General features: G+C 40.0%; 8 protein-coding genes across 8 annotated transcripts; 5 read left to right on the forward strand and 3 right to left on the reverse strand.

Annotated features, from left to right (window-relative positions):
* The first annotated feature begins 1,449 nt into the window (after positions 1-1,449).
* Positions 1,450-3,499, forward strand: V1514DRAFT_336274 (hexokinase-domain-containing protein). The gene is made up of 2 exons (XM_066928517.1): positions 1,450-1,710; positions 1,760-3,499. Exons 1-2 carry the CDS (start codon positions 1,672-1,674, stop codon positions 3,200-3,202), a joined length of 1,482 nt encoding a protein of 493 aa, XP_066781491.1. The 5' UTR covers positions 1,450-1,671; the 3' UTR covers positions 3,203-3,499.
* A 3,957-nt stretch (positions 3,500-7,456) lies between these two features.
* Positions 7,457-7,702, forward strand: V1514DRAFT_321908 (uncharacterized protein; the record flags this gene model as incomplete). The annotated part of the gene is made up of 1 exon (XM_066926081.1): positions 7,457-7,702. One exon carries the CDS (start codon positions 7,457-7,459, stop codon positions 7,700-7,702), a length of 246 nt encoding a protein of 81 aa, XP_066781492.1.
* Positions 7,703-7,754: 52 nt separating this feature from the next.
* V1514DRAFT_369451 (uncharacterized protein) lies at positions 7,755-10,451 on the reverse strand. The gene is made up of 6 exons (XM_066929945.1): positions 10,007-10,451; positions 9,777-9,939; positions 9,574-9,704; positions 9,295-9,498; positions 8,907-9,234; positions 7,755-8,826 (listed from the first exon to the last, which is right to left on the reverse strand). Exons 1-6 carry the CDS (start codon positions 10,330-10,332, stop codon positions 7,813-7,815), a joined length of 2,166 nt encoding a protein of 721 aa, XP_066781493.1. The 5' UTR covers positions 10,333-10,451; the 3' UTR covers positions 7,755-7,812.
* A 38-nt stretch (positions 10,452-10,489) lies between these two features.
* V1514DRAFT_369452 (mediator complex subunit MED14-domain-containing protein) lies at positions 10,490-14,026 on the forward strand. Its single transcript, XM_066929946.1, has 4 exons — positions 10,490-11,301; positions 11,364-11,430; positions 11,502-11,847; positions 11,936-14,026. Exons 1-4 carry the CDS (start codon positions 10,859-10,861, stop codon positions 13,813-13,815), a joined length of 2,736 nt encoding a protein of 911 aa, XP_066781494.1. The 5' UTR covers positions 10,490-10,858; the 3' UTR covers positions 13,816-14,026.
* Positions 14,027-16,730: 2,704 nt separating this feature from the next.
* V1514DRAFT_344520 (uncharacterized protein) lies at positions 16,731-17,396 on the forward strand (the record flags this gene model as incomplete). Its single annotated transcript, XM_066929194.1, has 1 exon — positions 16,731-17,396. The coding sequence occupies one exon, from the start codon at positions 16,731-16,733 to the stop codon at positions 17,394-17,396; it is 666 nt and encodes a 221-aa protein (XP_066781495.1).
* A 1,880-nt stretch (positions 17,397-19,276) lies between these two features.
* On the forward strand, positions 19,277-23,240 carry V1514DRAFT_165806 (AEX-3 domain-containing protein). The gene is made up of 4 exons (XM_066924546.1): positions 19,277-20,551; positions 20,614-21,203; positions 21,261-21,309; positions 21,360-23,240. Exons 1-4 carry the CDS (start codon positions 19,364-19,366, stop codon positions 23,091-23,093), a joined length of 3,561 nt encoding a protein of 1,186 aa, XP_066781496.1. The 5' UTR covers positions 19,277-19,363; the 3' UTR covers positions 23,094-23,240.
* On the reverse strand, positions 23,152-25,069 carry V1514DRAFT_336302 (transmembrane amino acid transporter protein-domain-containing protein; the record flags this gene model as incomplete). Its single annotated transcript, XM_066928518.1, has 3 exons — positions 25,031-25,069; positions 24,502-24,963; positions 23,152-24,446 (listed from the first exon to the last, which is right to left on the reverse strand). Coding segments are annotated over exons 2-3 (1,480 nt in total), but the record flags the coding sequence as incomplete, so codon positions are not given.
* Positions 25,047-26,618, reverse strand: V1514DRAFT_336304 (Adenylosuccinate synthetase). Its single transcript, XM_066928519.1, has 2 exons — positions 26,410-26,618; positions 25,047-26,347 (listed from the first exon to the last, which is right to left on the reverse strand). The coding sequence occupies exons 1-2, from the start codon at positions 26,506-26,508 to the stop codon at positions 25,172-25,174; spliced, it is 1,275 nt and encodes a 424-aa protein (XP_066781498.1). The 5' UTR covers positions 26,509-26,618; the 3' UTR covers positions 25,047-25,171.
* Positions 26,619-26,695: the final 77 nt, after the last annotated feature.

Genomic DNA, 26,695 nt, shown 5'->3' on the forward strand with positions numbered 1-26,695 from the left:
AGCAAAATATCCGATACAAAGACGACAACAGGGATTTTTTTTTTTTTTTTTTAAACATTATAATGAAAACACAAAACGATCACCATTAATCGCAGACGAGTGCCGCTGCGGCGCGTGTAAACAGATCCTGAAACCATCTAACGTCCTGGGCTGGATCGCTTTGGGATGGGTACCTGCGTCTAGAGATATGGAGATTTTGTACGGCGGTAACGATCGTAGCATGATACCGCGCACGTCCGATATCGAGAGGACCCGCCATAACCTCCTGGAGAGACCACGATCCCCAGAGGGGCGCGATGATGGTAGAACCTGTGTTGCTGGGTGTCGAGGCCAGCTTGACAAAGCGTGCATTGTGATGGATCCGGAAGAGCTGCCAAACTATGATTTAGTAGTCAATCCGCACTGAATCGAGAAGACGTAGGAGCGTGATTTAACGAGAGAAGGTGAGCGACGTTGGCGTAAGTGCACATCAAGCTTTAGGCTGCGTCAATAAGAATTAATCATTCAGGCGCAATTGGCGCAGTGGCTAAGGGTTTGCTTTGCTGCGTTTTACCTCATCTCCAATAATCAAAAACCACAAAACGAACCCAGACGGAACTATACGTCAGATACGTATATTTCGTATGAACATCCAGAAAAAAACAAACGTTTAGTCGGATAGCACCAGAGGCTATGCCAGAGGTCAAATGGTCGGCGGAAGTGAAACGGATTTATCACAAGGCCAGTGATATGTTTGAATTGTAAATATGGCTTAATCATGTAATTTCCTAGTCTAGTAGTCTTGAAACAGGTTTTTGTATACTTACAAAAATATTTTCCTGTAGCATTGTTTTCTTTAAATGGATATAATATATGAAGTCTTAAAAAAATACATGACAAACGGTTACGTAAGTAATTTGTTTTTTTGCTTTTGCTGTGCTTACTTTTGTTTTCCATTTTTCATCTTACTCTTATTCTGTGCTTTTACTTATTTTTTCTGTTTTCCTATAAATTTCTACGAGTTTGGTGTTCATTTTTTAGTAGTATAATATATACCGGGAGCCGCAAGGCTCCTTTTTTGAAGAAGATCTACGGAATGTAACTTTGGCATAAGTTTTAGCTGACTACGTTCTCTGTGTGTGTGATAATCAATCGAGTATAAAGCAACTGCGGATCCGCGATCAATCAATCAGTTAAAGCAGCAGCCAGTTACTCCACAATTGCGCCTCTTTTATATCAAAAAAAAAAAAAAAAAAAAAAAAAACCATCAGTAAAATTTCCACAAAAACAATGACGTTAATTTAAACTTGACCCATGCGATTTTCTAAAACTAGAAGATTGCTCAAAACGCACAAGAAATGTAAAAGCGTGCTTAACTTTCCCGATTAGTTGTGCGATGCGCATTTGAAAACGCCGTTCTGGTACTTATTCCGGTATGCGCCTTACGGAAAATCTTGTTGCCGCGCTTACCTATAAAGTACGTAGGCACATGTAGTTTATAGTTAGTTAAATAATGCTGAGCACTGTCCTCCTCCACCTGTCCTCATGACCGGCGTCTTTTTTTTTTTTTTCCCATCGAACCCTTCAACCTTCCGCCTTCCACATTTCCAATTTCCACTGTTCAATCTCACTAAGCAGCAGCTATTTCAGAATAGACTTTCAGTATATAACCTCTAGAAATAGGTAGATAACATGGTTCATTTGGGACCTAAGAAGCCGCCTTCTCGTAAAGTATGATTTTCCAATCCAAAAAAGTTTTCTGATTCTGACTTTCAAATAGGGATCTTTGGCAGATGTTCCGCGTGATTTACTTGAACAAATATCTCAGTTGGAGAAGCTTTTTACTGTCGATACGCAGAAGTTGAAGGCCATTGTAGCTCATTTTGTATCTGAGCTTGAAAAAGGCTTATCTAAGGAAGGAGGTAGCATTCCTATGATTCCCACTTGGGTCATGGATTTGCCCACTGGAACTGAAAAAGGCGCATTTTTGGCTCTGGATATGGGTGGTACTAACCTTAGAGTTTGTGAAATCACGCTTCTCGGTAACAGAGACTTTGACATTGTGCAATCCAAGTATCACATGCCGCCTGATATGAAAACCGGTACAAGTGAACAGTTATGGGATTATATTGCAGACTGCTTGTCAGCTTTCCTGAAAGCTCATCATCCCAACGAAGAATCTCACGAGTTCCACCTGGGTTTCACATTCAGCTATCCTTGTTCCCAGACTAAAATCAACAATGGAATTCTACAGCGATGGACTAAAGGATTCGACATAGATGGAGTCGAAGGCAAAGACGTGCAGCCTATGCTTGAGGCAGCTCTGCAACGAAAAAAAGTGCCGATTAAGGTTACTGCGCTTATTAATGATACTACCGGCACGATGGTGGCTTCTAATTATACCGATCCTGAAACCCAAATGGGTGTCATCTTTGGCACTGGATGTAATGCCGCGTATTTTGATTATGTCAAGAATATCCCCAAGTTGGAAGGACTTGTCGACCTTGATCCTGAAACTCCTATAGCCATCAACTGTGAATGGGGTGCTTTCGATAACGAGCACAACATCCTTCCTCGAACAGCATACGATATTCAAATTGATAATGACTCACCGCGCCCCAACCAGCAGGCTTTTGAAAAAATTATTGCTGGTCTTTATTTGGGAGAAATTCAAAGATTGGTTATACTGGATTTGGTCAATCAAGGCTTCATATTTGAAGGACAAGGCGTGGAGAATTTGAAAGAAGCTTATTCTTTGGATGCTTCATTTCTTTCTCAAATAGAAGAAGATCCTTTTGAGAATTTAACTGAGGTTGAAGACCTCTTTCAGTCTAAGTTTGGCATTCAAACCACAGAGCCAGAGAGAAAGCTCATCCGGCGACTAGCGGAACTCATTGGAACTCGAGCGGCACGCTTGTCTGCTTGTGGCGTTGCTGCTATTGCGCAGAAAATAGGCCTCAAGAAGTGTCATGTGGGAGCAGATGGGTCCGTTTTCAATAAGTACCCGCACTTTCCTGAACGTGGGGCCCAAGCACTCAAAGAAATTTTTGACTGGGAAGGGACTCTTGAAGAGAATCCTATTAAGGTGCAGCCTGCTGAAGATGGTAGTGGTGTTGGTGCTGCTCTGATTGCTGCATTGACTCTGAAGAGGATTCAGAATGGTGGTTCTGTTGGTATGACTGCTGATGGCGAAAGGAGATATTTGAAAGGATTGAACCTTTAATTTTAAAAATTATCTGAGCCATGCAACGTATTAAAATATTAAAAAGTTACAACGATCTGAATGGAAGTATAAATTTGGGTTATCATTATAAATAGTAGGTCTGGTACTTGCTATCTAACCTTCATTACTGTTAAGGTATTTTTAGTCGGATAATATTTATTAGAAAATTTACATGTTATATGTATGTAAAATAGTTAGTTAGGAAATGTAAAAGGGTTAGTCCTAGGTATGATTTTGTGGGTGAGTACAATTGTGCATCTATTACGGCAGAAGCCCTCCCCTATACCAAACAAAAAAGATCCACCATGAGTTAAGTCATCAACATAGTCATTGATTTAGACACCCAACCCCAACCCTGACACATTGCGGAATATATAATTACCATTATTTTATTTTATTTTTTAATAATTACCGGGCCAAGTTATATATAATTTTAGGAAATTGACTATGGGCAAATCCGGGATGTCGCTAGTGATAGGCAGGCTCGAGTTTTTAATATTAAGAACGTGTACTTTTGTAACCAAAGCGAAGTTCATATCAAGGACCCTAAACTGCATAAGCTATTGTGGTCGAGTTGTTGTTGCATTTAAAACGATTATAGACGATAATTATTGCTTTAATTTGGCTTATACGATACGGTCGACGGTAAGGCAAAATCTTGACGATATCATATCGTGAACAGCCTTATGAAACGTATCCCATTAAACCTGTCAACCGCTAGTTAGTATTTCTTAACTCACAAAATTCATTAATATATCGATTTTCAGTCAATTTTTTTTTTCTTTTCGTACAAGAATAACTTCTACACTCTAAATGAAATTGTTAGACTCTGTTGGACTAAGCGTGGTTGGATAAGAGTGGTTAGGGTTTAGTACTGTACATTTATATATAAGCTGAGGTTGAGCCTATGATAAATTTATCATCGAAAATTAAGCAATAGGTTATGAGCCTTCGCTTCCCTTGCACACCGGCAACGTCGCTTGTTTCTTTCGTTTTTTGATCATGCAGTACACACAGCACTCCCCTGAGTAATTGCCTGAGACGCCTACCGACACCACCGACGTCTGACTCCTCACATTGCGGATATTTTCTTCTGCAGGCGTCTCCTTTCCACGTCTACCCTTGCATCTGCATCAGCTAATCTATGGTTTCGACCAAGCTCTCACTCGTCGTCCGCTGACTGTCGTGATCAGTTGCAGGACATGTCAATGCTCAGCTTCGTCACTCTTTTTTGTCTTCACCGGGATTTCTCGAATGTTGAGCCATGGCTCCAGGCAATCATTGATGCTTTGACCCTCACACTTACTGCTTGGGTTTTTGACTATGGTTCTTCTCGTGCTCTCGGCGAACAATATCTTCATTTGTCGTTACCAGTTCGTGTCAATCAGCTGTGGCTCGTAGCTGTGTGGGCAATAACCAGTGAAATATCATAAGCTATACGCTTGTCAGTCGTGCACGTTTTGGTCACGATTGGTTGAAGGGACATCGACGTGTTTGATTATTAGTACATGGCGCATGTTGCTGAAAGTTGAAGTGCCTTCGGGGGGAGGGTTCACACGTCAACGTAGATATGCAAGAAAGTCCATCGTCCATCGTTTGATTCTTGGTCATCGGCGCTCGGAGGATGTCAAAATTACGATGGACATGCCATTGTTTGAACGGGTTGTTATCAGATTTACTGATCAGGTGTGGAGTATAAGGTGCCTAAAAATGGGATGATTACATTAACTAACCAGAACGGGGAACTTGATCATAAGGTCACAATTATTACGAGAAATATTGTCGAGTGTACTATGGATATTTTTGCGTTTATATATTTAGCTGGCACATACAGAAGAATTGCCGAATGTTTAGTTTATTATTAAGTTTTCGATATCATGATTTATCTTATCCATCAGATTTTCTGCAAACTATACCTTAAAACGATACCAAGTCATGATTGTACTATAGCAGAGGTATATTCATGAGAGGGGGGTAGTGACGTTATGGCAGAATGCGTTATTATATTTTTAAAAAGAAAAAGAAAAAGAAAAAGGCTAGTTATGAATCTGAGTCGGTGGTCGCGATATTTAATAGGAAAGTTGGATGACTGTATTTGGAAAACGCGGGTCACGGCTATGGTGTATATGGCTGGATATCTTTGCAGTACTGGGGGGTGTCTGTGCAATTTCTTGTATGAGTTGACGGCTTTAAAATGGTCTGCTATCCTATTTTACTGAAGGAATTTTCGACACTGGCGATGGTGTATTGAACTCACGGGGTTAGTTCCCAAAGTTTGCGGTCAAAATCTTGATTTGCGGGCGATCATGGGTTGGAAGAATTTTTTACATGAGTCTTTTGAGTTGAATTCATTGAGGACTATGAGATGTGTACTAAATACTATTCTTCCTCCAAATAAAGTAGCTCAAGGTTTTAACTAGATTGTAACTAGTTTTAAGTGAAGTAAAACTTTCAGATGAAATACATTGAAATAACTAGCTTAAAGGTTTGCACGTAAGTCGAGGTGTTTGGCATCTAAGGCACCCATTAACCAAACTCGAGCTCGAGCTGAACCCAAAATATGTATCGAGTGTTACTAGCAATAATCATTCAGTAATTACTTAAATTGTTGGAGATATATATATCTTGTATTTTGACAACAGCCATATGTAGTATCTAAACATTTGCGCACTGATGTGCCGCTGGTGCTTTAGCTAACCGAAAAGCCTAGTCGTGACATGCACTTGACGTTTTTTTTAAAAAATAGTACAAATTATATAAATTATTAATATAAATTATTATAATAATTTTTAAGACAGAAACAATGTCGCAGGATGTCTATACTTACCCCAAGTGTGGAGCATGTTCCTTCTATTTGAACGGCTCTTAATTTCGTCCAATAAAACTCGATATATCTCACGAGTAGCCAAAAGTCGTTCTATAAATTTGAGATTGCCTTTCGATCATTGATCCTCAAAAATCTCCACGACATCTTGCTCCACTTTGCGAAATTTTTCTACTTTAGCTTGTATGGACAACTCATCACTATCACTATTTTCATCTTCCCCACTATCAATCTCCAAACTACTCTTGAACGACTCTGTTGTCGACTTTTCAGCGTCATCTCGCAAGTCGCCAATTAACAGATCTGCGTCTGACTGCTGAAGTCACTATTAGCCTGCTTCCAAAGATAATAGACTTGATGTCTTGTCACAGCTTTAGCTTCGGGCAGAAATCGAACTTCCCGATAGATTTCGGATGGGGTCTTGGTTGACACCTGTGACTGTATAAACTCCCGTACCATTGGCACAAGTTCAATGTCTTCATAAGGCTTATGCCATTTATGATGAATTAAAAGGTCGAGTGTTCGATTTGAGCAGCATCGTATACTTAGTTTACTTTCGCATGAAAATCGTTTCATGCGTGTGCCATCCCGCTGCTTCTCAGCATTTACCTTAGACTGATACTCTTTCACATTCTTCAAATCCTGAGAGCATTGGTAATGATATCTAAAGCTTGAAAAAGTGGTGCTTATGTGGCGGAAGCGAAATCCTCCTGCCTTCCAAATGATCTTAGTCAGCTCTTGCATCGCCGCATTCATCTCAGTCCTAACAGACGCGCTAGAGTCGTCATTATTCCCGTCATCTTCAGAAATTCGTGAAATAGATAGCAACCCAAATTGGACAGGTAAAGCATCCAAACTGAATGTAAATTGCCCGTCAAATATCTCATTTTCGCCCTGAAAACAATGTTAGAAGTGTCGCTATGTATGCGTCTCAAAGCTACATACCGCTTTTTTCCAATTTTTCAAAAGCTTAATAAAACCATTCCAATCATCGAATGGGAGCGAGCGCTTTTTGTTGTGTCGGTTGCAGGTTTTGTAATGCTTCCCATTCTTTTTCTTCCCAAAGTCCTCAGCTACCTGAAATTGGGAACAACTACTGCAATATAATTTTTCCGTCATAGTAATTTCAAAATTCAATAGAAGACGATTAATGCAATGGAGTTGAGAAGAAATAAATAAAATAATCTATTAGTAATTGTAAAAGTCACGTGTAAATTAGTTAATCGAATTACGTTGTTTTATCACGTGCCCGCTTACGTGTTGGTTGCTTGAATTTACTTTTTCAACTAGTTATTCGATGCTCCAATGTTTTTGTGTTGACGCGTTGCATATTGCGACCCTCCAATTTTGGCATCAGAACTATAGTTGCAACCAGTAAGATATTAGCGTTTTACAAAAAATCGTTTTACTAACAAATTTGTCAATTAGTAATGTCCAGTCGCGATTCTTACTTTAGGCCATCACAGGCGTATAATTCTGGTTCGTCGTCATATGGGTTTTATGGTGGGGCAAGAAACCGCGGGCCGACCACGGTTCTTGACTTTATAAACAATCGACCGGTGAGACGGATTGTTGGTTATGTTGTCGGTCTTATTGCAGTGGGATCTGTTCTAGTATGGTTGTTCAAAGATCAAGACCCTAAAGAGACGATTGCGGAAGGTTTCACACCTATATAGTAATAAACTACATGCAAAATAATCATGACAGAAGAAATATAAATCTCTACACTACTAATTTTTCCTTTTATTTCGAAGCTATTTTACAATTTGAATGTTTATTTGCTAGTCTAATTGTTATCATTCGCCTTTAATGATTCCAGTAATTGCTCACAATACTTCTTCACTGGTGGCCTAAGCTTCATCAAATATTTCACGGACAATAAGCCAAGCTTTGCTCGAACCGGGTCAGTACATAAAGACCTTAATTTTAATATCATGCTTGGAGTAAGTTCTGGCAAATCTGACAAAAACCGCAAAAAGACTTTATCATTTGCATCCAGAAATGGAATGATGCCATCTAAAATCTTTGTGGTCCAGAAAATGTACTGAGATGTTGGCTTGATATCTGACTCCTCAACTGACTCATTCTCAGAACTTGCCGATGCTTGAACTCGCAATTTATCACTGTACCATTCCTCACTCAACCATATCACGGCAGCATCCACCCGACTTTTGAAATCTTCCATGATGTATGCGAAAAGTTTCTCGCGTATTATCTGAATCATTTTTTGATTTACACTTTCCGTCGTCCCTTCCTTGTCTTCATTTTCCACCAAGTCTGGAAGTCCTCGTGTACTCAACCGGCTAAGCAAAACAATCCAAATGTCACCACCATTTGGAACATTTCTCACTTCTCCTATATCTTTGCCTGAATTTGACTTTGGATCGGTAAAATATGTGGTTTCAAATACTTGAGAAATATTAAATATTCGCTCCACGACTTCTTGAAAAAACACATATCTTTCCTCGGTCGTTAATATCTTTGTTGCTGGTAACGTCAATTTGCCTCCGTCAATAGACGCTTCAATATAATCATCGCCTTCATCTTCACTATACCCTTGATCATCTACTTGCCTATCCTGAGTAAGCGATGACGTAGCTGCATAATTAGTTGTCGGTTCGATAGTAGGTTCATACTCATAATCCGGTTCATAGTCATCATCCTCCTCTTCTTCAACACGTGCCTGCGTTGCCACCAAACTCGCAAGAGGAATAGAAACTGCTTTCAAGATCTGTTCATTTTCCTGTAACTTGATAATCTTGGGGCGTGCATGTACAGCAATATATCTCTTTCTAACAATCTGAAATTGCAAATTAGATATACCGCTTCCCAAAAAACAAAAAACAAAAAAAAAAAAAAAAAAAAGACAAAACTACATACATCTATCGCAGCTTTCAGTCGGTTGATATCGACAGCGGCTACACCTGCCAGTGCGATGTCAGCGATAATATCAGCCGATAACCTTTGAACATCAAACTGGGCAATCGGAAGATTTGAATCAATAAGCGTGAACAAAGTCGAATAAGAAAGCGCATTAGCATCTGATATCACTTCAGTACGTTGTTTCTTAATCGCAGAATCGTTATTGGCTGGTTCTGATACTGTTCTTTTCCTGACTAATTCATCCACAGTAAGAGATTTAGCTTGAACCAGCTGCGTCAGGTATTGTTGTATTCGTGAACCAAACTGATTTTGAATACTTGAAATTCTTAAATAATGTCAATATAAAAACAAAGAGTAATAAAAATGATAATAATGATAGACTCACTTTAACAAATTGCCAAGTAATATCCGTAAACTTTTTTCAATATATCTTACTTCGAGACGAATCCGATAATAATCAGCTGATTTATATTTTGCATTCAATGGATTAAATGACAGTATTCGGTTAAGAATCTTGCTTGAAATCGTGGACCGGGTCTTAATGAGAACACCGCAAGTAGCAATAGTTGCCGTAACGGTTGTCTCATTTCTTCAAAATATCAAAAATTTGGTTAGCTGATTCATGTTCTACGATATTGTTTAGCTGTGACTGGAGAGATCTCACATGTTTTCATCATAAAATACGGTCAGTAGTCGATCCAGGACTCCTTGAGCTTCTGCTTCCAGGACGGGTATTGTAAGGACTTTGTGGTTCATAGGAACCAATGTTAGTGACACATCGTTCTCATCAGCAAGCTGAGTATGAGGTTAGCAGATTAGCAAAAAAAAAAAAAAAAAATGAGCAACAGTTAAAAGGAAGGTACATACTCGAGGATCTTTGGTTCCTGGAGTCTGAACAGACACAACTCGCTGAACAAACTTGATTGAAGCAAGTTGAACACCAACAGTACTTGAATCCCATAGTTGCAGGATGCGTGACTTGATGGAAGATATTTGGTTCCAAGCCTGACTGTCCTCGCGATCCGCACACCTAAACCCATTTCAGCAATTTGTAATGACCAAAAAAATAAAATAAATAAAGAACCTGTTAAACATACACATGCTTAAATACAAGTGGATAAAGGGAAGCGGCACATTGAATCAAATTCTTCAAAATTTTGGGATCAGCATCGTCAAACATAATGTAGACCGTGTCCAAGCACTCTAACGCGAGTGCTTCTTTCTCTGACCCGCGAACTTCTTGTGAAGAGAATCCGTCAGCTAAAAAATTGGCACACCATAATCGAAGTTGAGGATCTTGGCGTCGGGCAATTGGCAAAATGCCACGAATGACTCGAGGATAGAACGTTGCGTCTTGCAGCACCAGGCCTTTTGCAGCATTCAATTGCTCAAGCTGTTGCTCTACGGATAAGGGCGCTGCCATTTATTCTTTAACTTTGCTTTGCTCAATAGCCAGTATTGCCCTTCTACCAATATCCTCTCTGTCTTTTATTCTCTTCTCTAATCAATAGTTGGCGCTTTTTCCAATCAGTTGTTTTTCATAGTCCAAATTTTACAATATAATATTGCGCGTTGCTTCTTTAGTCAAGTCAGTTCACGCTGCAAACCCCTATCCCTGACGAAAGGGGATGCTCTTTTTACAAATTCTGGGAGGTTGATCATCGTCGCCTAACAGACTTAATTGTCGGTAATATAGTATTGATTGAGCTTTTTGTTCACCTGATTGGGTTTTTTTTTGTATTGAAAAAAATTTGCTTTGCAAGATTTATAGAAGGAGAAGAATTTTTTTTTTTTACATGGCGAGTAGCAAGTTTTACAATTATAGCTCGGACTTTCAGATCATTACTCGTTTATAATATCGGCATCAAACGACTTTAAGGACTCGAACGGTTTAGGGAACAAAGTCAAGGTTGGCGCTCAAGCGCCTGTCTTGAAGCTGAGGTATCGCAATGAGCATGCAACAAGACGAACAACCTGCCTTGCAGATTGAACCAGCTCTAGTGGTCAAGCCCGCTGCTCTTATAACTGGGCCCGGGACAGTTCTCGACAACATAACCAACCCGCCACCTCTGATTCCGCACATTGGCCAAAATTTCCTCCCGCTTTCGTTAATCGTGACACGACTGGTTCGACACACGTACGCCGAGCTTGTCAATATTTTAGAAACCCTACCGGCTGCAAATGATAGTACCAAGAAGCGAAAGTTTTTAAATTTTCTGGTACATACTCGACAGCAATTTATTAAGCTTTTGGTATTAACGCAATGGTCAAAAAGTACAAGAGATCTTTCTAAAGTTATCGATGTCGTGTCTTGGTTGAATGGTCAAAAAAATTGTTTTTCAAACGTTGTTTGGGCACTGCAAAGCGTGCGACAGGATCTTGGTACTGCGAGGTATAAACAAGATGATGGTATTTTGTTCTTTTTCAGCTAACCTGTTTTTTTAAAAATTGAAGACTGCGGAACCCTGATATCGCTACTGCGTTGGAAGTCTTTGTACTGGGCAAACCAAGGCTATCATCAGTATGTGTCAAATCAAATTTAAATGTTGTTTTTATCGGGGAAAGTGCTAATGGTATTATTCATTTGAGTAGTTTAATTATGCTGAGCCTAAACCATTATCACCGCAACAGATCCTTGATGCTCTTCATGACTTAAACGTGCTGCTATCACTACGACTTGCACTTTCAGATTCGATCCCAATCACGTTTCAAAATTACACGATTGCGAACGGCAGGGTTACGTTTAAGGTTAAAAGCGAATTTGAAATTGATTTGGGCATTGCCGACGATGATTTAAATTCTCAGTTTTTCGTGATTGATTTCCGGTTTACGTTTAAACCTATTTCAGAAGTAACTGGAGCCATAAGAGCGAATATCGAAAGGATAGGGAATGAAATTTTGGTTAATAAGAATTTGTCAGCACTTTATGAATATCTTCGTATGTAATAGAATTATTGAGGTTTTTTTTTTTTTTTTTTTTTTTTTTTTTCTTTTGGGCTGGGCATGCGGTAGCTAACTGTTTTTAGATAACTTTACGCTTTCGTTTAAACTTTTCTTGTTACATAAACAGTTCATTAGCTTAGCTAACAACATTTGGACTGGTGCATTATCGGTAAACTTTTTCCCAGAGAAGCAGATGATTGCACTTCAATACTGGCCTGATCAATCCGTCACTAAAACAGCGGTTGAAATCGGTATTTTGCAATCAAAAATTCTTGGCATGCGGTGGATTCCCAAGGATGAGCGCGCACAGGTATTTTCAATCGATCAGTCAGACGTGTCCGCGCAAAAGATTTTGTCACAAATTATTACGTTTCACACTCAGCATCTTATTGATTCAATATATACAATGTACACGTCTACGGCGATTTCAAAAAATATCCCAGGCTTGATTACGCTTATAAGTGACAGAAAACTGAAGCTTACATTTACGTCAAGCTTGACGACTTTCTTGATCGTGGAACATTTAACAGGCCGCATAGTACTTACTGGAAAAAATGACTTATTAGCATCAGCTGAAAAGGCTATAAATTTGCAATCAGAGTTAAAATCCGTGGTTGGAATAATTATAAGTTTGCGGCATTTGATTATGGCCAGGGAGATTGAAGAATTAATTGGCAAATCGAAATGGGATGTTGTCAAAATTTCAAATTTAAGAGCAGACGATACGAGGCAAAAATATGGCGCAGGATTGCGTCAATTGAGTATGTTTAAGAGGAAAGAATGGCCTATCGGATGGTTCCTTGCATTGGCCATTCAAGACAGCTCGGTTAAGTTTTGGATTAGCGAACTGATACCGGTGGAAGGAGGATGGACGATTGGATATAACGAAGCGATTGATTCAGATGCACTTGAAGTTATTTACACTCCAGGAAAACTTGGTAGCTTGGCTGAAAATGTTTCTGCACGAATAACGTTCCACATCATAGCGGAAGGTTTGAGAGAGCGTGAGATAAAGTTCCAAGACGTGACGGTGAATGAGGACTCATCGTTGCCTTCTCTTGAATTCGATCCCTCTGCGATTACCAAGTTGTCATGGAGCAAGTCATTATTTAAATTGAAGTACGTTACTCCGGGCGACGACGAAGGTAAGGATGGATATGGCGCTTTGGTCGTGTTACATGGCGAGATAGAGCAATCTGCAGCATTAAAATCAGTTCCGGCCAGCGAACTTTCCGACATGGTCTTGGACGCGGCCAAAGGAGTTTTTGCACTTAAAGTACCAGCCCGGCCAGCATCTAATGTGCTTCCGCAAATATTGGAAAGACTGAGCACGATCAGGCGAGTGGTATCGTTTATCAAGACAGTTCAAAAATTTGAGCTTGAACTTGATGAGATCACGTTATCAAATATCTCTTTTTTTTATGCTCCCGAGTTACGCATGACTATATCGTTTAATTCAACGGCAGAGACGACAAGCAACCAAGACAATAAGACCTCGCAGACCCCATCACTGACATTGTCGCTTGGTGCAAACAATCCGCATCGACGAATTCAATATTTTTTGCAAGATGAACTTGACAGCCAAGGGTTATCATCAGTTTTGGTACTACTTTCCGCGACCACGCCCATATTAAGAGTAGCGGCAGCGATCGAATCTGACGACGTCATTGTGCTGCCACGCAGCGCAACGCGGTTTCGAATCGTGTATGCGAGCATTTCTAGAGCGATCGATATTCAGATCATGAACAAGGCAAACAAGAAAATGATATATATATCCGATGCAGCAGCTGATGGTAAAGGTCAAAATCAGAAACATCATCAAGCGTATAATGCTGTCGCCGCATGCTCTTCTATATGGGCGACCAGCGCGAAAGGAGTGTATGGCTTGGGTAGCGGCGTCGCGTGCGAGATTGCGACTGCAGGAGAGACGCTGATGAAGGTGCACAAAATTGTTTCGCAGTAACTAGGAGAACAAAAAAAACGTGTGTAATATACGAGATTGATGGCCGATACAAGGGCGTTTTTTTTTCCTATTTTTTTTTTTTTTGGATAGTATGATAAATATGTAAAGTTATTTGTAATTTTATTTATGTACAATAATAAATTATTAAGAAATGTTGTGGTTTAATGTACATATAAAAAAGTTTGAACAATATACTATAGATCATAATGGGGTAGGTATGCAATAACAATAAATAGAAATATGTAGACAAATTATCGAGCATTGAAATTTAGAAATTTGCATCGAGCATTGGTCGCAGATTGCTTGAGATATATTAAATAATCTACGGCAATGACAAGTTTATTTTTTATCTATATTTCATTAACACGATATATATTAAATATATCATATCGTGAAAAATTGCATGGGCTTTGAGTAAATAAAAATATTATTCTTGCACATACAATGAGACAATCGAAATTAATGCCAAAAAAGGCTTCATTCTCAATTCCAAAAGACTGGAGACAATTCAAACTAGTCATTTGAGATTGTGAATAAAGTGCCTGAGTCATATCAATATGTATATATATAGTTTTTTAATATTTGCTTCGTTTTGCTACGTTTTGCTTTGTTGTTATCTGTTTGTTTAATCTCGATTATTTCGTTTCCACATTATTCTGGTACATTTTTTTGTCTTATTTCAGCCGAGACTGGTTTGATTTATATGCCAATCTTTTTATAATTGCAATATTGTTATACTAGTTTTTTTATTATGAAAACAGAAAGGAACAACACACAACGCAACTAAACAAAGCAAGGCAAATCAGAAAATAAAAAGCTATAATATCTATCTCAAAAGGATAGGCGAAATAACACGAAAAAAGGTGAAGTCCTCATAATTGATATGGAAAACATGTTCGTGCCCAGCCTCAAATTGCCTCCTCAGATAATGTCGAGCCATGACATCTGCGAGACAGCAACCGGCGGGCCATCACCGCGCATCAAAATGAGAACTCAGTGCACAGTGTTTGAGGATTCATGGCTTGGGAATGTACTGATAGCTACAGACAAACACTCTTTTCTCCTGGTCAGGCTTGACACTTGGCTGACAGTTAATCGAGCAACTGAGGTTGGCATAAATGCGACATGGCGTGACGTAAGTGCTTGAGGTCGCGGGATGTTATGTAATTGACACGTATAGCTAAAAAACAATAGAAAAAATTAATAACTCAGCAATGTATTAAATACTAATAATCAAGGGACATGAATAGGATTTATATTTTAAACAAATAACGTCTTTTATTTGGATCGTGTATACAGTATTCAGGTCCTGGTGCGTTACATCCGGATTCAGGAAACGCGAGCGCGCGCTTGTATTCTGTCGTTTCCATGGCAACGTGCATTTACAATGCGATTAGTACAAATTTTAATTGGTACCATCATCGTATGCAACACCATTGAAAAATCAGGTATGTGTGACGCGCAAAGGACCCCACACCGGGTAACCTCTGGTAGCAGGGTAAACTGCGGCAAAGGATTGTTACAGGATGGATGTAGATGCAAGGGTATGAGTTATATGTGAAGTATAGCTTGTATTCTGGAAACGCTGGCGGACTTGAGAGGGCAGCTGTTATTCGGACTATAAACCAGTACAATAATAAATTAACTATAACTGTTCTGAAGGATCTTCATCACTATCTTTACCCCCGGTTCTGCACAGTATGCACATAACTTTTTTTTTTTTTTTGATTTAATTTGCTACATTTTCGTTTTTTATTTTTGGCATTGTCGCGTGTTTACAGGTTTTACTCGCACCAAACACGCGCACAATGCCATTATATCGCCCACGCCCGCCCGCCTTTCTTTCTTCTCCATTGTCCAAGTTTAACATTACGCTCGCACACTCACATACCAGCAGCGTAGTCCTAAATTAAAAAAAAATATGGTCAAAGTGTTTGCAACTCATTTATTATGCGTGACAAAATGGAAGCGGCCAAATGCTCTCCATTTAGCAAGTCGGAGGAGACATTACGTCAGGCACCTTGCTTTATTCTTGCATATATAACTAACTCATTTATTTTAGAAAAAAAAAAAAAACCAGTTATGTGCAACGCAAAAAGCAAATGCTGTTTAATTTAGACAAAAGCTCTTTGATCTGCGACGGAAAGTTACTCAGTTGCATATTAGAGAAGGACGGCTACGTTATGAAGTAGACGTGGTATTGCCTCCAACGCCAGAGCCGCAGACGCGTGACAGAAGCAATATATTTGCTAGGCTGTTTAGTTGGCTCAACCTATTCAAACATGAAATGGTATTCGTCTATGTCGTGATAACATTAACTAATTTGTTAATGTAGAAACCCACTACCAATGTCGACAACGTCGCAAAGCCTTCGTCATTAGATGACGAAATGAAAAAGGAAGTTTATTTAAGACTTTCTCAATACAAGGACGAATTGACAAGGTTGTACCTCATAATAGCACAGAAAGCCGATTGGACTATTTTCAGCCCAATCAGCAGTTAATGGCAAAAAGCCAATGTTAACCGTGGTCGGTTTTTGCAAATGTTGCGACTGTGGCTCCTCGTGTTTGCAAGGGATTGCACTAGTTTCAGTACAATCGGCGAGTAATGGCAAAAAGCCAATGTTAACCGTGGTCGGTTTTTGCAATTTTTGCGACTGCGGCTCCTCGTGTTTGCAAATGATTGCACTACTTTCAGCCCAATCAGCGTTTAATGGAAAAGCGCCAATTTCAGCCTTTGATGATGGATGCGGCGTTTCATCGGGTTGAGAAATCTCGATATGCAACGCAAATATCGAGATTTCTCAACCCGATGAAACGCCGTATCCATCATCAAAGGCTGAAATTCGCTTTCTGCCATTACTCGCCGATTGTACTAAAACTAGTGCAATTCCTCGCGTACACGAGGAGCCGCGAATGCAACAACAGCAGCAATCAACAAATGTTTCCACTGGCCTTTTGCCATTACTCGCCGATTGTACTGAAACTAGTGCAATCCCTCGCGTGCGCGAGGAGCCGCGTTCACAACCAGAAAAACAACAGCAACAACCAAACAATAATGATTCTCTATCATATGATAGCGTGGTCGAAGCAAAAAATTGGAATTTGATTGATTTAGTGCGTGAGTGCGACCGGACGTACAAGAAGTTTGTGCGTTCGGACGGGTCTACATGCGATAGATTAGATCTGTTTTTAGCGCGAATAGAACCCCGACTTGGTGGATTGCCGCCGTTGGTTCGAGAGTTTGTGCTGAACGACATAGCATATTATGATTGCATTTCATTATGGGATTACGCACACCTTGGACTCGTTTTGGACATGTACGTGACCCGTCTGTTGTGGCAATTTAAAATAGAGACTAGAAAATGGATGCAACAGTGGGGTGATTTAGAAAGTTCAGAGATGGATTATTATAATAATGCGGCCGGCCAAGACGCGCGCAGAATTACCCGTGCGGTGATGTGCAAAGTAATGAAATTGACCTTGTTCGAAGATGTTGTCAGGCTTAAAAAAGTCAAGCCAGACATGAAGGGGCGAACGAAACCTTCAAGGATCAAGGATACCGGTACCAAGTCGGGCTAATTCTGCAATCAATGGGCTTCGTCGGCCGCATTGAGAATACCTCAAACTTTAGTTCATTGTTTTTTTTTATTTTTTATATATCTTATATTTTTGTTTCTAATTTTGTTTTTACTTCTGTTTCTGTTTCTGTTTCTATTTTTATTTCTGTTTCTGTTTCGGTGTTTTTTTTTTAAAAAAATATCATTTTTCTCTTTGTTGCCTGTGGAATCCCCCCCAGAGAGAAAACCTGCAGTTTTATATTTATTTTTTTTTATAACGGCTTGTTTAATGCTGTGGCATTGTTGATGTGTGTTTTAGTGAAATATTCTGAATGTTTGTCTGTTTGTTAAATAAATTGTATTATTAAAAAAAAATGTAGTTGGAGTAGTGACTCGATAAACGACATGTGTTTTAATTTTGAATGTTATTTAGATTGTTCATAATAAATTGTATAATAAATTGAACGATTCATTATTGACTGATCGCCATCTTGATTCCTACTAGATTAGCCATTCAAAAAAAATTCTCCTGTTCCGTTGACTGAACGAAACGCGTGTTCAATATGAAAGTACATTGATGTAATTTGTTGCAGTCGAGTAGCCTGTTGTTGAGTAATGCGGAATGTATATTGGTTATGTTTTCAGTTGACGCTATATAATTATAAAAGTTTGAAATATCTTTTATTACTAGTTCAGGGATCAGGATTTAGACTAAAAATGTGCTTATTGAGTACTCTTTTAAATTTTGGTATAAATATATATATATATATTTTAAAAAACCGTCAATAAAGCCAATGTGGTGATTTTGTGACTGACTCACCACATCCGGCTGAACGGAAAATAGCCTGTGCCAGTTGTCGGACAATTTTTTGCTGACCATGGCCTGCCCTGAATACGGGTTAAATGGTGAACGTGCCGGGTATTATGTTTGACTGTGACGGTGGAGTTCAGAAAGGTGTCGAATGCGTAGCAGCAGGAAAAATTTAAGGATGGTTGAAATGAAAGAACATGCGCCTCAATAAATTCGTGCATTAACAATGTGGACGTCCGTGAGAACGAAAATCTGGACCTTGCACGCTAAATGATACCGCGGGGACGATCGTAACCCTGCATCTTTTTTTGAAAACTTTAGAACTTAATTCTGGCTAGCGATTCAGTACGAAAGTTTGCTTTTACTGCTATTTTTTGGCCTACACCATACTATTCATAGTCGGTTAGGACTGTTCAGGATACCTTATAGTCGTGCTTTCGCCTGATCGTGATAATCAATTGCAATATGGAAAAAAAAGAAATTTTTAATCGAAATATCAAAAGTCATTTAAAAAGTAATAATCAATTAGTAACATTATGTAACAATTAAGGGAAGAGCCTAATCGGACCGATATAGTTTTGGTTTACATTCTATTCTTATGTATTCAGCGTGTCGGACCGACAACGTTCAATAAGTAGAAGAAGTGGCGATGCCTCTCTTTATGGAGAGCCGGTTAAGCATAGCCGCCGTGCCATTTGGCTCGCTACCTAACTTACGTAAGATATTACATATTATTGTGTACAAGGGGATCGTACCCTGTCACACATCATGGGTCACGTGCAAAGTGGCAGCGTTCCATATTATATATATATTTCTCCAACTGTATTGCACACATATACAAAAAAATGAGTCCATAGTATGTAAATATTTATGTCTTCCTTGTTGGTTGACATTGCAATACTCTACGTTGTGCAGTTTATGGCCCAACTCATTCGTCTGTTTTCTTCGTTTTCATTGGGATATAAACGAGAAACCCGAACGAATTCTATCTGAAGTTGATTAAATAAATCAAAAGTTTAACTTTTGCTTTATTTCATAACCCACGATTAGCGCTCTTTAGCTCTTGAATTTCTCATATATTCGAAATATTAATACGTCTCGATATTTTTTTCGGAGTCTTGTTTTATGTCTTGCTTTGGCTTGAGGGTGTGGTTAAAAGCTCCCTTGTGCAGTTTAATATGATCGTGCCTGACGCTCCGTCAGCGACATCTGCGTCATCGTCGCCAGAGGCCAGGTTTGGCGGCTTTCAATTGCCCAAGCAGCCGCCCCCTATAGCAGATTTTTTTTTCATCGCTGGCGTGGATGAAGTTGAACTTAACGTTTTTGATGACCAATTTAAAAATCAAAGTACTGAACAACCAAAGTCAGAACACGGTGTAATCAAATCCGAGTCATTGACGCCAGCTACAGGGGAACCTGCAGCAACCCCTGAGGACAACGGGTCGGCAATAAAACCAATTACCGACGATTCAATTGCACCAAGCAGTGGAATACAGATTACTGAATCACCAGCGTCACCTAAACCTCCACCGGTGCCTTTGAAAAGCTCCCAACGAAGATTGTCGCGGCTTACAGGGACGGTTTCAGCCTCAGTCTCTGATGTTGAAACTGAACCCGACACTGACACTGACCGTAACGCCTTTTTTTTGCTGGAGAATGCTGCTCTGCCGAATAGTTCTACTACAAAAGCAGTTGAAAATAACAAATCAGGTTCTGCAAAGTTACTCCCAGGCTTTCATGTGCTTGAAGTTAAATCTAATATCTTGGAAAAATCGCCTAATGCTCCGCCATCCTTGATTTCAGAAACTGACCACAAGTCTCAATTTTTTAAAAAACAGGTTACTGAATCACTTTCAGAAGTTCCTTTGGATCCACTCGCAAGTGCACATCGCGTGGCCCTAACGATTTCTACCGCACTTGATAATTCACATCTCCATGAATCCAGCGAATTTTCGACTCCCAAGACACCGCGTAGTCCGCAGACACCGCAATCCCGATTTTCAGAATCAAACTCGAGCGTTCATTCTTCACCTCCTTCTCCTCTTCGGCGTAATTTTAATGTACGTCGCGCGGAGGCATCAAAATTAAAAAAGACAATGAATTTGGACAGAAGAGAGTCCGGTCATGCTCGAAAAATTTCAAACTACGACTCAGTAATACCGTCACCTGAACCAATTGTTTATTCTACAGATATGCATCCACTCGAGCGAAAGCTAGACCCAGCACTTTTAGACGTTTTCCCGCATGAAGAGGATTTGAGAAGTCAGCGAGGTGGCCTGCCAGATTATGTACCCATGTTTGCGTTTCCTAGCGACATCCAGATCAAACTGGCAGATTCGAGGCCTAGGTCAACTTGGCATGATTTTGTAAGTATACAAAAGATACAATGTAAATTGAATTTACAATATACTAAAACATAAGTATCTAGGTTATGACAAATCAAGATGGTGACCATCGATTTGGAACTTGTATTACTGTTTGGGTTCCGGTGCCTAATAAAATAGCAGCCGTGGTTGAACTATTGTGTGAACAATGGCGAAATACGCACATGTCTGAATCAGAACGGGATTTTGCAAAAGATTTGGGGGTTCGTCTTGCTTCACAGCGAACTATCTTGTCTGAATTATTAGAATCGTTGTCGAATCTGGACTCTGGCGATATTCAATCGCGTAAATCATTCAATGAACAGATTACCGAAACGGAAGAACGTATAAAAATTATTGTTGATTTGCTAAAGCCGGTTCGCCGTGGGGTCGCAAGTAAGATTGGGGGAGTTTCAGAAGATTTTGCCATGTGGGTTCCCAGAGTATATGGCTTAATTTCTAGAGATGAGTGCGGGAGCTCGTTCAGATTAGAATGGCTTAAAGCGCTTCTTCATCCCGAGATTACCGCGAATCCAAAATTGTACGATGGCGTGCTCAAAAGAATCCCGATGGAATATGCGGTTGCTCAATTATTGGTCGACCCACCAATTTTAACCGACGATGTCCAACTCAAGGTTAACATTGGACAGCTATCGTATGTTGATAATCAGATTAACATTAAACATTTGCGGATATTGATTAATTTTTATAGGCTTTATGCGAGAAACAACGCACCAAATGAGCTCCCAATGTCGCGTAATGTAAGTCTATTGCGCTCGTCCAAGTATGTTAACTCACGTTATTTTTTTAGAATGATCTATATCCCCTTTTCCGATGCCTTGGTGTCAAGGCAATAATTGAACTCTTTGAAGCAGTACTGGCGGAAGGTCGAATAGTACTTGTTTCAAAGGATCTTAGCCTTCTTGCATCTTGCTCGCAAGCAATTGTTTCCCTTATTTATCCGTTTAAGTGGCAATCAGTATTTATTCCAGTGTTACCACAACGACTGTCTGGTTGTCTTGGGATGCCAGTTCCATTTATCATTGGACTTCATCGAACATCATTAGACCTTGATTTACCAGATGATGACTTTGTTTTGTGCGACCTGGATGCGAATACTGTTGACAGTTCATCGACTCCGCCATTGCTACCGACCAGCATTCGCAACAAGTTGCAAAATCTTTTACTTCTTGCAGCTCCATTACACTCGCATCCATTTAACATACCTTATGGAACACCTGCATATTATTTGCAAACATTTCCCCATGACTCTTTCGTTATGCCGGATTCATCATTACTTTCTAATGATCCACCACACGATGGAATTTTCAAGCTTGTCAGTGAAAACTCATCAAGTTTTAGAATTGCTGATCCTAATGTTTCATGTCCAATTTTAAACGCGTTTGCATATAATACTCAACCAAGGCAGATTGCAAGTAAACCAGAATTACAAGGTCCAGAAATTGTTGTACCTTCAATTCCATCTAAGCACAATCGACGATCTAGTATTCAGCATATTAAGAGTGCTTCTAAATCTGGTATTCAAAGCTTTGCTTCTAATTTAAGAAACAAGAATGCGTCTCTTTCATTTGCTCCAGGCCATAAAATAAACAATGCAAGTGTTCAAAATTTGGAATCTACTTCACCCGTCAGTATTACTTCGCCTACGACCGAGACATTAATATCTAGTGCTGATAATATTTCTGATTTTTCTGCGAATCGTTCTTCATTGTCAATATCTGAAGGTCTTTCCATAAACCAGAGTCCTCCAGTATCATCACAAATGCATTGTGAGGTGATTGAGGGTCATATTTTAAGATCTAGTACTGGCACCTCGTCATCATCGCCCTGTGCGGTATGTTTTGAAGTTTTACATGGCGAAGTTTTGTTAAAATGTTCCTCTTGCTCGCTTTACAGTCATTCAAAGTGCTTGCCAGCGCTTGCGCTGCCATGTTTGCCTACGTGTTTTCATCGTGATCGAGTTCGAGTCGCGTTCGTTAAAGCAATGTCGAGCATGTTTTTAAACTATCGCAAATACCGAACATCCATATCTTCCACAGGGGGTTCACTCACCGGTGGCAAATTTTTCAAGTTTGAAAGCAAGGAGTTTTTAAATTCTCGTCCTAAGGATCAACTGCCATATTTAAGATTTATATTAAATACTCAGGCTGGTGTTGAATTTATCAATAGTGTTGAATCACATCGTGAAGCAGCCGCGCATCTCCGAGTTTTTGACGAAATTGTTTACGGTAAGCGCAAAAGAGGGAAAGCTTCAAGATTGGTCAAGGCAACCAAAAATAGATCTGATGAGAATGGTCTTCAGTTTTTAGAAATTCCAATTAGTTGGAAAACTACTGAATTGGTTTCACGTACGACAAACGATGCATATTTTGCAGCAGTCAAGTCGCAAGTCAAATCTTGGCCTTTTGGAAGATGGCCGGCCAGGCTTGATCGTGACGTGTTGGACTTGTGCAAGGCTGCGAGGCCAGGCAGACAACAAGTCAAGCGCAACGTGCAACGTAAGCCTGTACCTGGTCTTTTGTAAACTGAATTACGTTTTGATTTTTCTTATTTGTACATTGCTTGTGTTAAAAAACTTTGCATCATGATATTGGTTGGAGTTTAGTATGTGTGTGTGTTATTTTTTTTTTTTTCTCGTTTAATTAACTAATAAACATGTAATTAGACCAATACATGTAACTAAAATGCAAACACCAAAAACTTTAAACTTATACTCGACTCTATAACTTACCACGAAAAGAAACGCCCAACGGTATAATACATCTCCAAAAAAAAAAAAAGAAAAAAAAAAAAAAGAAAAATTTAGTGTTGCCCCGGTTACTCTACAAAGACCTTGACGATGGAAAGTGTGGTTGAAACGATCATGACAGTAATACCAAAAATCACGCAAGTGATTGGTCCAAATTTTTGTTTCCATCCTTTACCATAGGTTAATTTTAAATAACACAATGGAGGTAAAATGTATGCAAGCATGCAAGCAGATGTTGACCCGACTACTTCAAGAACTATTCCAAGTGAGTCCGTAGTCAACGCAACAAGGAGTACGGCCAAGGTTAACAACGCGGTTGTAGTTCGGTGCGCAAATTCTGAAGATTGCCCGCCGGTGTTTCCCGAAAGACTATGAACATAATCCAGAATTACTTCTCTGCACACAAAAATTTCAAGAGGAAATGTTGTCAGCATGTTAAACCCAAAGCAGAACCTGGCAATATTGATCACGACATTGTCAGGCGAGAAATTGTTGAGTACGTTTCCCTCAGTGTGATCTCTAAATGTGAGAAATCCAGCAAGCGCAAGAACCATGCATGCCAGCATGGATACACCGGTACTCCAGTGTGTGACCGTAGCAAACCTATCCATGGTGGGTTTTTTCAAGGCACCGTAAATAAGCAGTGAATTATGATGACAAACAAACGCAAAGGAGATCACGCCAATGCCTTGAAAAACTCCACTATTAATCGTCAATAAAGGGGTTGAAAATGATCCGCGATCGTTGGAAGCAGTTTTGAATCCTTCAACCACGACTGACACTAAAATGACAAACATGCTAATCAATGCGAGAAGGGACGCCTTTGCCAGATTTGCGATACTTCTACTTAATGCTAGTGGGAATGAAATAAATAGTACGCAAAACACCATGACCGGGACTCTATGTACAAGCAATGACAGAACGGGCACGTTGTCGATTGACGGAAACAAGGCTGCGATAACATGCGGAATTGTATCTCCAATAATCACGGTGAACGCAACTGAACCACCAAACGCAAACAGGCCTTGAGCAAGTGAAATAGCAAGGTAACCAGGTTTTCCAAAACAAGCGGACACGGTCGCTTGATATGAGTTTGTGCCGCTAAGTTTTGCATTAACTACCATTAATCTGAAAACCGTGATTAGTAAAATTTAAATCAAAAAAAAAGCACTGTTTGACATACCGAATTGTCCAGTCAATAACAAATGTCAATGTTATTAATAAAATTACTCCTGTGGCCAGTCCACATTGAAGTATTGCGTACGGTTGGCCTATAATACCAGCACCTATAATACTGTTTGCCATGTTCATGAATGCCATTTTCATGCCATTTTTCTTTTCAATTTCCATCCCAGGCAAGTCGCCATCAAAAGAATCTGTTGCTTCAGCAAGGACAACCGCCGGTGCTTCTATTCGAGACAGCAATCCTTCATGTGGTGAAATAAACTCGTCTTCAGCCGCGGCCAAACGCGCCGGATCATGCTCGTCAAGTGAGTACGGTCGCAAGTCGCCATCGTCATCCGAAATAGAACTTGTCACTGAAAAGGCGGAATGATTTAGTTCATGAGACAGCATGGGCTGCTCGGATGTTGACTTGCGAGCGTGCATGCCGATTCTTCCGTTTGACGTGAAGGAGAGGTTTGCGCTGCAACAGTTAGTTTTATCTTTTTATTAACATCGCCGGCACCATTCAACACCGTAAAATTACCTACATGTTCAAATGGACCAAAATTTTTGCAAAAATATAATTGTTCAAAGATATACATTACAACCAATTTAATAAAGTTTAAATTCTATGGCAAAAAAAAAAAAAAAAAGCTGCATATCTAGTTCAACACAACGTTGACAGTCTATTACTTGGTGATTAAAGATGCCCTGCCTGGGCCAACGCCAATATAGTTGACCGAAACCCCAACGTACTCTTCAATAAACTTCAAGTATTCCTTAGCCTCAACAGGAAGATCTTCATACTTGCTGATCTTCGAAATATCGGTATTCCAACCCTTCAACGTAACGTACTCAACCTCAACCCGGTCAACCACTCTAAGGTCTTCTGGGAAAGAAGTGAGACGCTTACCATCATACTTGTAAGCAACGCCAACTTTGATGTCTTTTAAAGAATCAAGAACGTCGAGCTTGGTGATATTAATCGAAGTAAACCCATTAATACGGGCAGAGTACTTGACAACAACGAGATCAAGCCAGCCACACCTCCGCTTACGACCGGTGGTAACGCCATATTCGGCACCGACAGTCTGCAAATGTTCACCAACCTCGTTCAGTTGTTCGGTAGCGAAAGGACCAGCACCAACGCGCGTGGTGTAAGCCTTAACTACACCAATGACTTTGCTGATCTTGGTTGGAGGAATTCCAAGACCAGTCAGAACACCACCGATGGAGGTATTGCTGGAAGTGACATAAGGATAAGTACCAAAGTCAAGGTCGAGCATGAGAGCGTTGGCGCCTTCAATAAGGATTCTCTTGTTAGAATCTAATGAATCGTGCACGAAGGAAATTGCATCAATAACATAAGGACGAATCTTATCAGCAAGTTCTTTGTAACGCACAAGTTCAGCGTCAATGTCATATTCAAAGTCGCCGTAACGTTTTCTGAAAGAGGCAACGAGAGAGCGGAAACGTTGCTCAAACTCCTCCCAAGCACCTTCTTCTTGAGAAACAAGATGATGCACACGGATTCCAGATCGCGTAGCCTTTGTAGCATAAGCTGGGCCGATTCCTCTGCGAGTAGTTCCAATGGCGCCAGCGGAGAGCTCGGCCTCATGCAGACCATCAGCAATCTGGTGAACATCGAAAACAAGATGCGAACGAGATGACACAAAAAGACGGCCATCTGCAGAAATTCCCTTGTCCTCAATGGCCTTAAGCTCTTTGAAAAATCCAGGAATGTAAAGCACCACACCTGAGCCGATGAGGTTAACGCAATTGGGGTTCACCAGACCCGAAGGCAGCATATGGAAGTCATAAGCCACGCCATTCACAACGATGGTGTGTCCAGCATTATCACCGCCCTAATGAATCACTATTAGCAAACTACCCGACTTGCACTGTGACAAGAGGCAATAATGCATACCTGGCAGCGAGCGCAGACATCGATTTGGTCGCACAATATATCGACAAGTTTTCCTTTTCCTTCGTCACCCCACTGGGCGCCAATAACAACGGTAGCCATCCTAGGTAATATTCAATTGAGATTTTAATGACCAGAAGATTTTTGTCTTCGAGTTCAATAATAATTTGCTAGAAAATGGGGCAAAATATGTAGTGAGGGCCAGCGGCATCGCGATTGTAAAATTTGGTATTCAGCAGGACATGCCCGGTCTTTATATTTTTTGTCTGTTTAATTAATTATTGGTTAA

Source organism: Lipomyces japonicus (genome assembly GCF_038497905.1).
Source record: "Lipomyces japonicus strain CBS 7319 unplaced genomic scaffold V1514scaffold_48, whole genome shotgun sequence".
Lineage (NCBI taxonomy): Eukaryota > Fungi > Ascomycota > Lipomycetes > Lipomycetales > Lipomycetaceae > Lipomyces > Lipomyces japonicus.